The following is a 12,370-nucleotide window of genomic DNA, read 5'->3' as shown; positions in this document are numbered from 1 at the left end:
AAATACAAAAATTTGATTTTATTTTGGTGAAGCTTTTATTTGTAACTAGTATGTTTATTCAGATTGGTGTATGGTAGTGATATGATAGTTCCATTTTCTTTCAGAACTCTTGCACTCATCATCTGTCAATTCAATAATAAAAATCTAGATTTAACATTTCAACGTTAGGTAATCTATCCAGATTAGTAATAGATGAAAACAGTGAGTAATTTTAAGGAATTTGTGCTGTTCTGACTGGGGAGCTTAAAGGGTCCATTTTAATATTTGTAACCATTTCACTATCATGTGTAATTAACCTTGGATTGGACCAAACCATCTGCATGTATAAGAGTAAACATCATGTGTAGCACGAAAGTTGTATGCATCCTGGGCTATTACCTGGGGATAATGACCATGTTGGTGTTTAAGCTACTTTTTTAATATATATTTCTTGCCTCTTTTCCTTTATGTATAGACAAATTCGTAAGAAGCAAAGTACAAAACAGAGACTTTCAGATATACTTTTCACACAAATCTGATGTTTGCAATTTATGAAAAGTAACTGCTGAAGGTTCAGGAAAGTCATATTACAAAATATTCTGTCTTCTCAATATTTAACTTGTTTGGTTTTTCTTCTGAAATTTAATTTTCTGTAATGTGTCTCTTACACCCATGTTAAAGGGAAGAAGCCATATGTTGCTAGTCTACTTTAAGGATATAAATTTTAATAACAGTGAAATAAAATTACAGCATGTATATTATTTTCAGCTCTGGACAAAGTCGTGAGAAATGATGTCATTCCATGTGTGCTTTTTCATGCACACCTAGCAGATGTTAGCCTCCTACTCTCTGAATATCTGAACTTTACCTCCCTGGGAAGAGCCCATGCTTTTCTCAATGATATGTGAAAGCAAATGATCACCACATGTATTATTACTTAGTATAACCTACCTTTCCTAAGATGTGAAGCAGTCAGCCTTTCTAAAGCTCAGAAAGCTGCTATTAATTGTGATTAGCTGGGTTTAGTTGTTATTAGGTTGATGGAAATGCATATTCCCTTATCCTACTTGTAATTTTGTAATCTTATCCAAGATCATAAAGAAAAAATTACTGCCAAGGTCTTGTCATCAGTGCCAGCACCATGATTGCTTTACTCGAGAGTTAACTGATAGCATCATCTTTATTTGATTACTTGTCTTCTAAGTTCCTATGCAGCTCAGCTGTCAACATGACAGAGCTGAAGAAAATGCTAAAGCACAACTGACTTTATACATATCAGCAACAGGCTGAAGATGTTTCTCAGTTTGACTCCTAACTTTCATGGCTTCTTCTCCTCTGCTTTTCTATCCCCTTTCTTGGGACTATATGAGAGACCATTTGAGCAGACAGTTGAAGCATCAGATGCTCTGTCAGCAATGTTTGCCCTCTATTTGGCTGTAGAGGTCACCAGTACCTGAATAAGAAATTCCCCTTGTTGCAGGTAAAGTAAAAATCTTCAGCATTCTCATTGCTTAAAATCGCTTTTTTAAAAAAAGCCATCAGGGGGTGAGAGTCATGGTTTGACTAATAAGTGTTGCAAGCAAAACCTTATTCCTAGATATTTACTCTTTGACAACAGTACTGCTCATATTTGAAGTTTCATTTGAACTGCAGTGTGTTTTTCTTGTTCCTTTGTACTAGGATTATTCCAGTGATGATACTAAACTAGAATACAATGTAGATGCAGCCAATGGCATTGTTATGGAAGGTTATTTATTCAAGCGAGCCAGCAATGCCTTCAAGACTTGGAACAGGTAATTATTCAGAACCTCTATTTGCTGCTTATAAAAATACTGCTTTTTAACCTGAATTCTCATCTGATTCATAATCTCTGTAACTCATTGAGTCCATAGTTTTGACAGAACACTGGGGTGACTCTGTTAGTTAACTTAGAGATGACACTTCACAGCCATTTTCCCTTGTTTTCTCTACTAGTTGTTTGCAAACCTTTCCCTTGTGAAAGCATATGCTAGGAAAGTGTTAGAAGACAGAGTAAAATAGAAGTTGTATAGCCAGTGGAAGCAGAGAAACACAGTCAAGCACTCAAGTTATTTTTCATGAAAGATAAGCAATCCTTTAAAATTCCTGTCTTGTGCAGTGACTTTTGCTTAGTAGTTTTGATGACCCTTTTGGGAATTCAAAATATATTGTTAGTCATTTATCTTTAACAATGTATATTTTACTACTATTTAAATATTTTTCTTCCTGAACAGGATTTCTTTTGCATTTCCAAGGGTGTGTGCTTTTTTTCAAGGAAATATATATGCTGGAGCATTTACAGTGCGGTTGGATACAGTTCTTGAATTTTAGATGTAATTTGTTGTGATAAATAGCTCTCTATTGTCCATGTTTGCTATTTTTTCAGTGGTGCCTCTGTTAAACTATTTGCTGTGTTTCAAAGGACAGAATGTGCATTTGAGTAGGTGGTCCCTTCCAATCTTACTTATTCTGTACTTCCTTGGGCATCTCAGCACACCAGAAGCTTGTAAGAAATTGGGATCACTTCAATTAAATCTATAGACTGATGGAAGGGCCACTGGAGTCAATAAGACTGTATCTATATTAGCAAGTCATGGGCAACTAGTACAAAGGATTTTGCTTTGGACTCATTCTGGTCTGGTCCTTTGGCCTTATTACTCATCTGTAATTGTAATGTACTTTCTGAGTTAGTTTCATGGAAGCAGAATTCAGAGTTCTCCAAGATAAATCTATGAAGCATCAAAGGATGGCGAAGGGAGGAAACTGGGAGATGTGTGTCAAAAGCACCTTCCTGATGTAAAGTAAAATGATAGTGTTAGCATACTGAGAAAAATCTGCAGTAATAGGGCAGGAGATTGTCCTTTATTGGATTCCCAAGGGGCTGAAAGGGTCCTTTTTGTCATTGCTGGATTGACTGATGGTGAAATTCTGTCTCTGGGTTCCTCTTTTGAATAGCAGGAAGGCCTTGCTCTGCAGGACAGTGACAGGAGAGAGCAGGACAGGAGTGTCTGCTTCCATGTGGCTTCATTCCTAGGAATACTGTACATGTATCTTACCTTGAAGTGGTTAGAGAATAGGACAATTAAAACTAACCTCTGTGTGTTGTTAATTTAAATGGACACAAAGTAAATAAACAGAACTTGTAATTAAATCAAGATACACAGTGACATTCCTACAGATTAAGGTACAGATTTGAACAAATATAATAAAAGCATATCCAAGCAGTAATTTAAGAGGGCAAAGATAACCAGTTCATTAATGAGTCAGAGCTGCCTACTTTTAATAAATAATTGATATTTACTTACAGTTTTTTCTTCTGTTTATCACAGGAGCATTCAATAAAGCAAAACATTTAACCTTTTTAGTATTAGATCCTTGATAATTTATCTCACTGAGATAGACAAATTGGATGCTTTAAGGCAAGAAATAGGATTGAATATGCTATTTATAAACAGTTCTGAAATGGAATCAATCATTTAAATTTAGTGTTCCACATGTTCACAAACCATTACTAATTGCTATTAAACTACTTTTATCATACATAAAATATACATTTAAGACTGTAATGAAGACAGTTTTTAATTTCTGAATCTAGTCCCCCATTTTTGCTGTGTTTTAATAAATATAAAGTATTTTTGTTATTTCTGAATGCATTTGTAATTGCTTGCTATACTGTAGGCACAGAAGTGGTCGCTGTCTGTTTCCTGTGACGGAAGGTTTTAGTTGTGTAGTGTTACTGTTTCAGCTGTGGGAATTGTACTGGTTGAAGTTTATCATATACTAGAGATTATAAACTTTTTCCAGTTGCTGATTAAAGTACAAGAAAGGATTTTGTCATTGCATTAAACGGTTTTGTATGTAAAATTTTACAAAGTATCAGAGGAGGAAACATTTAGAGAATTATGTATTTTATTTTAGGGAATTCTGAGCTGAAGTCAAGACAGACAAGATACTTACAGATTAGCAGTTTGCTTCTTTATTATATTCCCATCTTTGGGGAGGGTGGGTGGAAAATCAATCAGCTGAAGCAAAACTGGAAGAATTTGTCTGGAAATACTGGAATTTCCTGCTGTTCTGAGCCAAAGGTGACAGCACTGGTCTTCCTTGCTGACTGCTAAATGCAGTCAGTAGTAATATGTATTTAAAATGGAGGCTTCTCTTTTACTCCCATTGGTATCAGTTGGTCTTATGTTTGTTCTAGACCTTTTTAAGAACGCCTTCAAGAGTGAATTAAAGACACCAAAACCCACTCTAATGGCCACTATTAGCATATACTTGCCAACATTAAAAACAGAAGAGATAAGGATATGATAGGTTTTGTCTGGGTTGACACAGCAGAATCATTCTTGCTGACAAATGAGAGAAATGTGATGCTTCTGTGTGCATGTCTTGGTCAGTGAATCCACGGACCCCATAGTGGTATTATCCTGGGAAAAGTCTGGTTGCTGGGGGAGAAAAATAAAAAGACTGTATAATAAAGCCCTTTGAAGGGGGTAAATCTGTTGTGGTGAATAAAAATTTGTTTCCAGTCCAAACTAATGTCTTGTTAGCATAATGAAATTTCTTCCTCTGGCACCTAGCAGCTCATGTTTCATCATCTCAAGACTTTAATTATTTGGGATTTTTGCATCAAGTTTCCTTTCTTGGGACAGTTCTGTGTGACACTGGCTTTAGAAACAAGCAAGTGTTTGAGCAGGCTGCAAAGTAAACCCCGAGTTATTTGCAATTCAGTGTCACTATGTTTTGAAAGAGATGGAGCTTTTGTAATCTCTCTTTGTTGTGACTAAAAGGACATCATGTACACAAGTATTTCAGATAATACTGGTTAGTGGAATCAAAATTCTATCCTTGTACTGCAAAGTCTTAGAGTAACAGGTATGGACACCTGTGTTTAGAATGTATGTCTGTGTGTTGGTAAATGATACACTTTATTGTACACCAGTTTTCTTAAGGCATCAGGACAAGAGTCAGGTGCATTTATTATGGAACAGTAGCTGGAAAGCTCTTTTGGTTCCCAGAAATTCAAATGAAAAATAAATCCATATCACAAAGAAAGAATAAATGTGTGTAGGGAGAAAAGCATTTGTCAGACCACTGGTATGTTCCAAATAGATTTTAGACTGGATGCAATAGATGTTTGCCTTTTTAATTCTGCTGTATTTTCAGATCATGCTAATTCTTTTCTTGTTTTGCTCATTTTGCATTTTTCATCCCTTTTCCTCCTTTCCCTTATGTTTTAATCCTACCCCATTTTTTCACATGACAGGAAAAAGCCAGATCACATCAGGTACCAACCAGCTTCTTTTATACCTTCCCAATGTTTCCTTGGCACGCAAAAAGCTCTTCATTAACCCTGCATTTAATTTTGATTACTTGCAATGGATGTATAAGTGACTCAGTCTAAGAAAATAACAGAAGGATTCTGCCTGGGATGCCAGTATACCTGCTGCTCAATTCCTTTAAAAGATTTAGAAAGATTGAACTAGTTTTTAGCTAAAAAAGGAATTAAAGCCAAGTTTTTGCACTCAAATTTCTGAGCATACAACATCATTACCTTGCCTTTTTCCAATTGAAGTTGATGAGATTTTTTTTTCTTATCAACTGCATTGGGAATAGACATGTACTTTTAAATGTTGTGCTTTCTTAATTACTCTGTTTTAATTGTGTGCTGGTAGCTACTAGAGGAGAAAACTGTTTCTGAGAATCACAAAGCACAATTAATTGTTTTATATAAAACTTAAATTTTATATTTTTTTTCAGTTTTACTCTCAGTTCTCAGAAATTGGATTTTTTTTTCCTATAGATTTTTCATTGTTTCCTATTTAATAAGTACAGTTTTGAATTGTGTAGGTATACATGGTGGAAAGCATTCAGTTTCTAAACAGCAGCAACTGTATTTAACCACTATGAAGTAAAACAGTGTAAACTAATATTCCAAAGACTGTTTTCTCCTTCACCAGGCTTCTCTCTTGCTTTTGACAGAATGACACATTTAAGAAAAATTTGGTAATAGTCAGTACTTATTGCACACATGGTGCCTGAAGATTTATTGAATTATTCTTAGAACCTGATAGATGTGGGTTACCCTACAGCAGCACCTTCAGTACAGAGATTGTACCTCAGAAGTTCCTGGCTGATGCTGGTATAGACCCCCAGTAGTCTGTTTGCTACAGTAAAATGTAGAGTTTGTTGATGGTATTTGGTTAATGAGGAATAACTCCAAGTTTTTGGCCTGAATAAAACTGCTGTGGTGCTGACACCTTGGAGGGCAGTCTGACACTTTAATCTTGTTAAGAAAAGAATAAAATTTATTAACTCTGACATCTACTTCTAAAGTGTGATCTACATTCTAAATTGTTGATCTCATTCAGTAAAAGTTTATTTTAGAAAAGCACCAAAACCTGCACCTTTTGTGGCTGGACTGAAAATTTTTCTTCAACAGGTTTAATTTCTCTATTAGGAAAAAAAAGGGACTCAAATACTTTCAGAACTTCTAGACTAGGTTTTAAAGATGGCACAAATTTGTGTTACAATTTGTGTGTTCACTTATATCCAACTGATGAGATTAGAGCTTGTTTACTAGAGTAGCTCATGAAATAATTAGCTGTAGAAAAAATGAAGCATTGCATTAATGAAGTTAATTGCACTTCCTAAGGCTCTTACTTGGGATTTGCTCCATTGCTCGTTGTCTTGGGGCAAGGCTGCTTTTTTTTCCCCTTTACCACTCCCTTTATCACTTAGGCACTGCTTTTCATGTTGTTGTATTTTGTGTTCCATTCAAAAAAAGCACATGAAAAATGACATGAGTTTATTTCCTTTTCAAGTCTGCTTTTTTGTTAAGCTTTCTATACGAATATTGGCAATAACCTGCCTTATATTTGGGGCATACTTACTGCATCTGTAAGTAGATGGTAAAGATGATACCTTTTCAATAGCAGTGACTAAAACTACTGCTGTTAATAAATTTAAAAAGTGAAGAATGACAGGAGATCCTGTTGTTGCTTTTTAAATTAAATATATCTGCACAACATTTGAAAAGATTATTAAAAGGTAGAATCTCATCTGTCTATGAAACACTAACCTTTCTAACAAATACTAGTTTTTCTGTTTTGGATCTAACTTTTTCTGTATATATTAATTTTTCTTAACCATCTTTGTGCACTTCTTTCCAGGAATGGCTTGTGGTGGTTGAACAAATACATGGGGCCCTCTTGTTACTAATTGTAGTAAACTGTAGCTTGAAGCTCAACAGCCTTTGGAGAATAACAAGATCTGTTGCAACACAATATTTTGTGTACTGTTACCATTCAAACTAACTGGTAGTGCAGGAAAAAGTGTGTGGTAAAAGTGAGGTATTGGAGATAATTGAGGAATTAAGCTGTGGTAAAAACAGGTTTACATTATAAGCCTGAACAGAACAAGGTGTAAATTTCAATGAATTGTCTTTTACATTCCCTTCATTTTTGTCAGTGAAAATGAAACTGTGATAATTGGTTAGCTTTTATTTTGTGCATCCTTGAAGAGCTAGAAAGGTTACTGGGGTTTATTTTATGTCTACTGGGGTTTTTTCATTCAGTGGTCTGATAAAACATCATTGTTACAGATCTGAGAGTTTTTTTTCCAAAATATGAGTGCTTTTTCCATTCTCTGAGATGTATCCTGTGTGAACAGTGAGTTTGACAAGGAAGGATGCAGTTCAGAGGAGTTTTTAAGCATTGAATTATCTTTTGGATTTTACAGGATGCCTTCATTAAATCTTTTATTTGATTTATTTGATCTTCCATCAAAACTGAGGCTTAATTTAGGATGCTACTTAAAAGGCTTTCATTGGATTTTTTTTTTTAGTTTTTCTATGCAGTGTTTTTATTTCAGACATGCCCAATGTAGATAGATATTAAATCTGCATGGGATAGCAACACCAAAGCATTTTTAGTGCTTTAGTAAGTTAGTTCTACTCCCAGAAATATTTCAGGATTAGTTTACATGGGTTTAAGTATTTTTGTTATTCAAAATATCTGAATTTGTGTTATCAAGCAACTACTTAAAATTGTAACTTACTGCTAAAATACTGAAGGAAATGTTCTTTAAAATGAAAATGTTTTGTGTGATAGCTTAACTAATGTTGTCATAACATGAATGTGTTTGTTTATGACTCAAATTATTTGAACCTTGCTTTCTTTTCTGTTTTGTCTCTGCTTCCCCTTTTTTCATTATTCTCATGAAATATTTGCCAAAATTGACTGCAGTATTACTTTCCTGAATTCTTTCATGCAGTCTCTTTGTAGACTGTATGTTAGCATATCTCAGTCACATAAGCACTGTAAAATCAGTTATGTATTCTCTGGATATCTCTTCATTTGAATAGGCGCTGGTTCTCAATACAAAATAACCAACTTGTGTACCAGAAGAAGTTTAAGGTAGGAGTTGAAAACTGGCTTGGGATAGTTTGGGGTTTGGGTGATGATTTTTCCTGATTGATTGGGGAAACTGCTGATGTGCATCCCGTGTGAGCTTCAACAACCTACTGCTTTTTTCTAAATTAGTTTCTCCCTTTGTAAAATGAGACTAATAACTACACTGACGGATTCTGAGATTCCTGTGCACTGATTGTAAGCACATACTCTACTTGCTGTGGGTTTTGTAACCTAGTTAGAGCTTTAAAAGTTGTTGGTCCCAAAAGGCTTGTGCTTACTTGCTGGCAGTCAAATATTCCATGCCGTTCTCTGAGCAATTGTGTTTAACTCTTTCAGGACTTGCTCCCTCCAGTTACTTACTGGCTCACACACCCAATTCAGCAATTGGGGGAAAAAAGCACAAAAGCTTGTTACAAAGCAGTCAGGGCAGCTATATACATGTATTTCGTGTTGAAAATGCAGAGTGGCTCAGCAGTCAGTGTCTGCCTTGTTGCTGGTGGGAAGTGCAGCTGTTTTATGTTAAATCAGCAAGTTTAGCTCTGCCCCAAGCCATAGAAGCCTTTTCAGTCAGGCTTTGGGCCCTTGCTCCTTTGTTTGCTGTTCTAGAATCTGCTCTTGCACCAAGGAGCTGTAGCTGTTCTTCAGGTTGGAAAAAAACAGAGACTGTATGGAGATGGTGGGGAAAAAAAAGAGGAAAGAGCTTATGGCAGTTAACTCCACTTCACTGCAAACAGACTGGGATCAGAGGCTGTTCCTTGCTATCTGATGCTGTCAAATCAAGGAGCTTCATTTCTGTGGTTGGAAAGGAAACACACAGTTGAGTTTGAGCATGTTTGGATGGGCATTCTGTATTTGTGAATTCTTGTTGCTCCTTTTTTTAACTGCACCTTTAAAATGCTGATAGCTCAGAATGGAATTCTTAAAATTGAATCAAATTTTCAAAACCACTGCATTCATCTTCTGGGTTTTTTTATGTGGCACTTAAAATACTGCTGATTTAAGTATAACTTTTCTGATTTAATAGTGAGTTAATTGCATTTCTTAGAGTATCTTTGTAGTTTGAATATTGGTGTTTAAATTTAAGGTGTTGATTATTCAGTAGATTGGATTGTAGATCTCCAAATCCACTGAGTTCAAATTTTATTTTTGGAGGAAAAAATTAGTGTAACCAGGCAAATAGAATTCAATGATTGATGATTCAGGATTGAATTATTATCTTATTATCAACTATATTATTTTTTCTCTGTGACTTTCTTGTTAACTTTTGTCTCTTAGGATAATCCCACAGTAGTTGTTGAAGACTTGCGGCTTTGCACAGTTAAACACTGTGAAGACATAGAAAGACGTTTCTGTTTTGAGGTGGTTTCTCCAACAAAGTAAGGAGAAGCAATTGAGTATGTTAATTTGAAAATAAAAATCATTACATGTAGTTGCTTTAAAATGTAAGATTAACATTTCTCTTGGGATAGATCAAAACAGGGAAAGTATCTGAAAAATTCTGCTCTCTGCAATCTTGGCTGAGAGTAAGTGATGCTGTGAGAAGTGTCCCTGGTATTTAGTTTACTTTTGGCATTAAAATAAGCATGCATTCTTGTGCTTTTTGCATAAATGACTTGTGGTGCAGAGCTCTGCTGTGGCTTAGTAGTAGCTGATACTATCAGCTGCTTAGTAATGTAGAAAATAGGTCTCAGTTTCTCCTCATTTGATTGGTGCAATGAGAGGGAAGCACATAAATAAGCTGTTGTCTCAGTGATGTTAAATTATATTTCAGAATGCACTAAATGAAACCACCAAATAAAATTATTCTTCAGTTCCAGCAGTGCATTGGCTGTACTTACAAAATTTTGGCGTCCTGCCACAGCAAGGGCAGGACTTGGATTCCTCATTAGAGATTGTGAGATGTGACCATATTTAAGTTTTTGATATGAGGTCAACTTGCTTTTAGGTTTGGAGGTTATCTACACTCTCCACTGCTCCTTACATTTCTCTTCTGAGTAGATTGCTGTCCATCCTGATGTTTGCATCCCCAGATGTGAACCACAGCATTTTGCTCTTGCTTGCCTGTGCTTTTTCAACCCATAAGTGTTGGAACAGTTTTATACTTCATGATCTGTTTCTTTTACTGTTGATGAGAAAAGTAGTTCATTCTTTGTTAGAGAGCTTTAAAATTACTCTCTCTTGATCTCAGTGAATGAAAGTGTGTTTTCAAGGACTGATACCTGTGTCTTGTGTCACGGATGTAAAATGCATTTGAGGATATAAAAAAGAAAAATTTGGAATAAGAAAAGGAATAGGAAGCTAAGTCATTGTCAGTGTTTTTGGAAGAGCCATTTCTGTATGTATTAGCATTACCTGCAGATAATTTTGAAATAAGGAGTTTGCAGCTCACAAAGGCTCAGCTGCTTTGTTATCTTAAAATAAATGTGTTTATTAGATGATGCCTACTAAACTTGTGATAGCAAGAAACTTGCTCCATGAAAACAGACCCCTGAGCAATGAGTTGCTGGATGTCAGCTGCTTGGCCACTGTCTCTGAGTACTTTGTGATTTGTCACAGGAGCTGCATGCTTCAGGCTGACTCGGAAAAGCTGCGGCAGGCATGGATTAAGGCTGTTCAGACCAGTATTGCCACAGCATATAGAGAAAAAGGGGATGAATCTGAGGTGAGTTTAACAATCCACCAAACAACAACCTCCTTTTAGATCCTGAAAATTTTAAATACATAAAGCCTTTTTTAATGGGAGAAGGAAAGAAACAATCCATTGTTTAGCTTCCAATGGAAATGCAATGAAATTTTGAAGGCTATGAATTATATCTTGTCTGTCTTTCACTTTATCATGTTAATATCATGTTAATATTACTATGGCCTGTATGTTTTTTTGAGATTTTTCTGTAGTGTCACTAAATATCATAGGATATTCTTATATTCAGTTCTATATAGCTTCTAAAAACATAAACATTTTTTAATTCTGTAGCTTTCCTTGGCCTTGGTAGAAGAGACTTTTCTTGTATTTTAGTGTACAGTCAGTATCTGTGGGACTTTAATTTCTTTAGTTTAGCTTGTCTCTTAATTGTTTTGTTTGTGTCTTTTCTCTTTTAGAAACAGGAAAAGAAATCATCCCCTTCTACTGGGAGCCTAGAATCTGGGAGTGAGACAAAAGAGAAGCTGTTGAAAGGAGAGAGTGCTCTGCAGCGAGTCCAGTGCATTGCTGGTAATGCTGCCTGCTGTGACTGTGGTTTGGCAGATCCTCGCTGGGCCAGTATCAACCTGGGAATCACACTGTGCATCGAGTGCTCTGGGATACACAGGTTGGGGACACTCACAACTGCAGTTCATTTGTGCATTGGCTTAATTAGCAAGGGGGGTGTTTGCCTCTTCAAAGGTATATTGAAAGAAAATTAGAGACCCTTGTTCGTAAATAGAATTAAGGTAACTGCTTTATTTGCATAAATTAATGGTAAATCTGTCTGAGGTAAGATACAACATAACGAGTTACAAGTTAATGATTTTTTTCCATGTTGTTTAGGAGCTTGGGAGTCCACTTTTCAAAAGTAAGATCTTTAACGCTGGATTCATGGGAACCTGAACTCCTAAAGGTACAGTATTTTTGAAACAGGTTTCTATTTGGTACTTAGATTGTTGTTCTAAGGCCTCTACATCAGAAAGTTCAATGCAGGAAACACATTTGTACCCAGTGTATGTCTTGAAGTTTTGAACAGAAAATGTTTATACTTGTGTGTTGGTTTATTTTAATTCATACTTTCTTATACTCCACAGTAATTTGTGCTATTAACTTGCAATTCAGAACAACTTACAACACCTTTAGGTTCCCAAGTGCACTCTGAGTAGCAAGTTTCATCTGATACTTTCAACATATAAAAAGGCAAATCTGTTTATAAACCAATAATGTCTTTCAGTGGGCTGAAAATCTTGGAAGTGATATATCAGCCTAAAGCATG

General features: G+C 35.6%; 1 protein-coding gene across 5 annotated transcripts in view; it reads left to right on the top strand.

Moving 5' to 3' along the window:
• Positions 1 to 12,370, top strand: part of ACAP2 (ArfGAP with coiled-coil, ankyrin repeat and PH domains 2) — a 70,715-nt gene that overhangs the window by 37,180 nt on the left and 21,165 nt on the right. For 4 of the 5 annotated variants that reach the window (XR_008438541.1, XM_053985885.1, XM_053985883.1 and 1 more), the window contains exons 10-15: positions 1,660 to 1,772; positions 8,363 to 8,414; positions 9,687 to 9,787; positions 10,968 to 11,073; positions 11,511 to 11,719; positions 11,938 to 12,007. Coding sequence is in view for 4 of the 5 variants with exons in the window: in XM_053985885.1 (XP_053841860.1) it covers positions 1,660 to 1,772; positions 8,363 to 8,414; positions 9,687 to 9,787; positions 10,968 to 11,073; positions 11,511 to 11,719; positions 11,938 to 12,007 (651 nt within the window). In the remaining variant the exon portion in view is untranslated. The remainder of the gene's footprint in view (positions 1 to 1,659; positions 1,773 to 8,362; positions 8,415 to 9,686; positions 9,788 to 10,967; positions 11,074 to 11,510; positions 11,720 to 11,937; positions 12,008 to 12,370) is intronic. The other variant, XM_053985884.1, reaches the window with a different exon arrangement.

Source organism: Vidua macroura, chromosome 10 (genome assembly GCF_024509145.1).
Source record: "Vidua macroura isolate BioBank_ID:100142 chromosome 10, ASM2450914v1, whole genome shotgun sequence".
NCBI lineage: Eukaryota > Metazoa > Chordata > Aves > Passeriformes > Viduidae > Vidua > Vidua macroura.
Note: the sequence above shows the minus strand (reverse complement) of the source record. Positions and strands in the feature narration are given on the sequence as shown.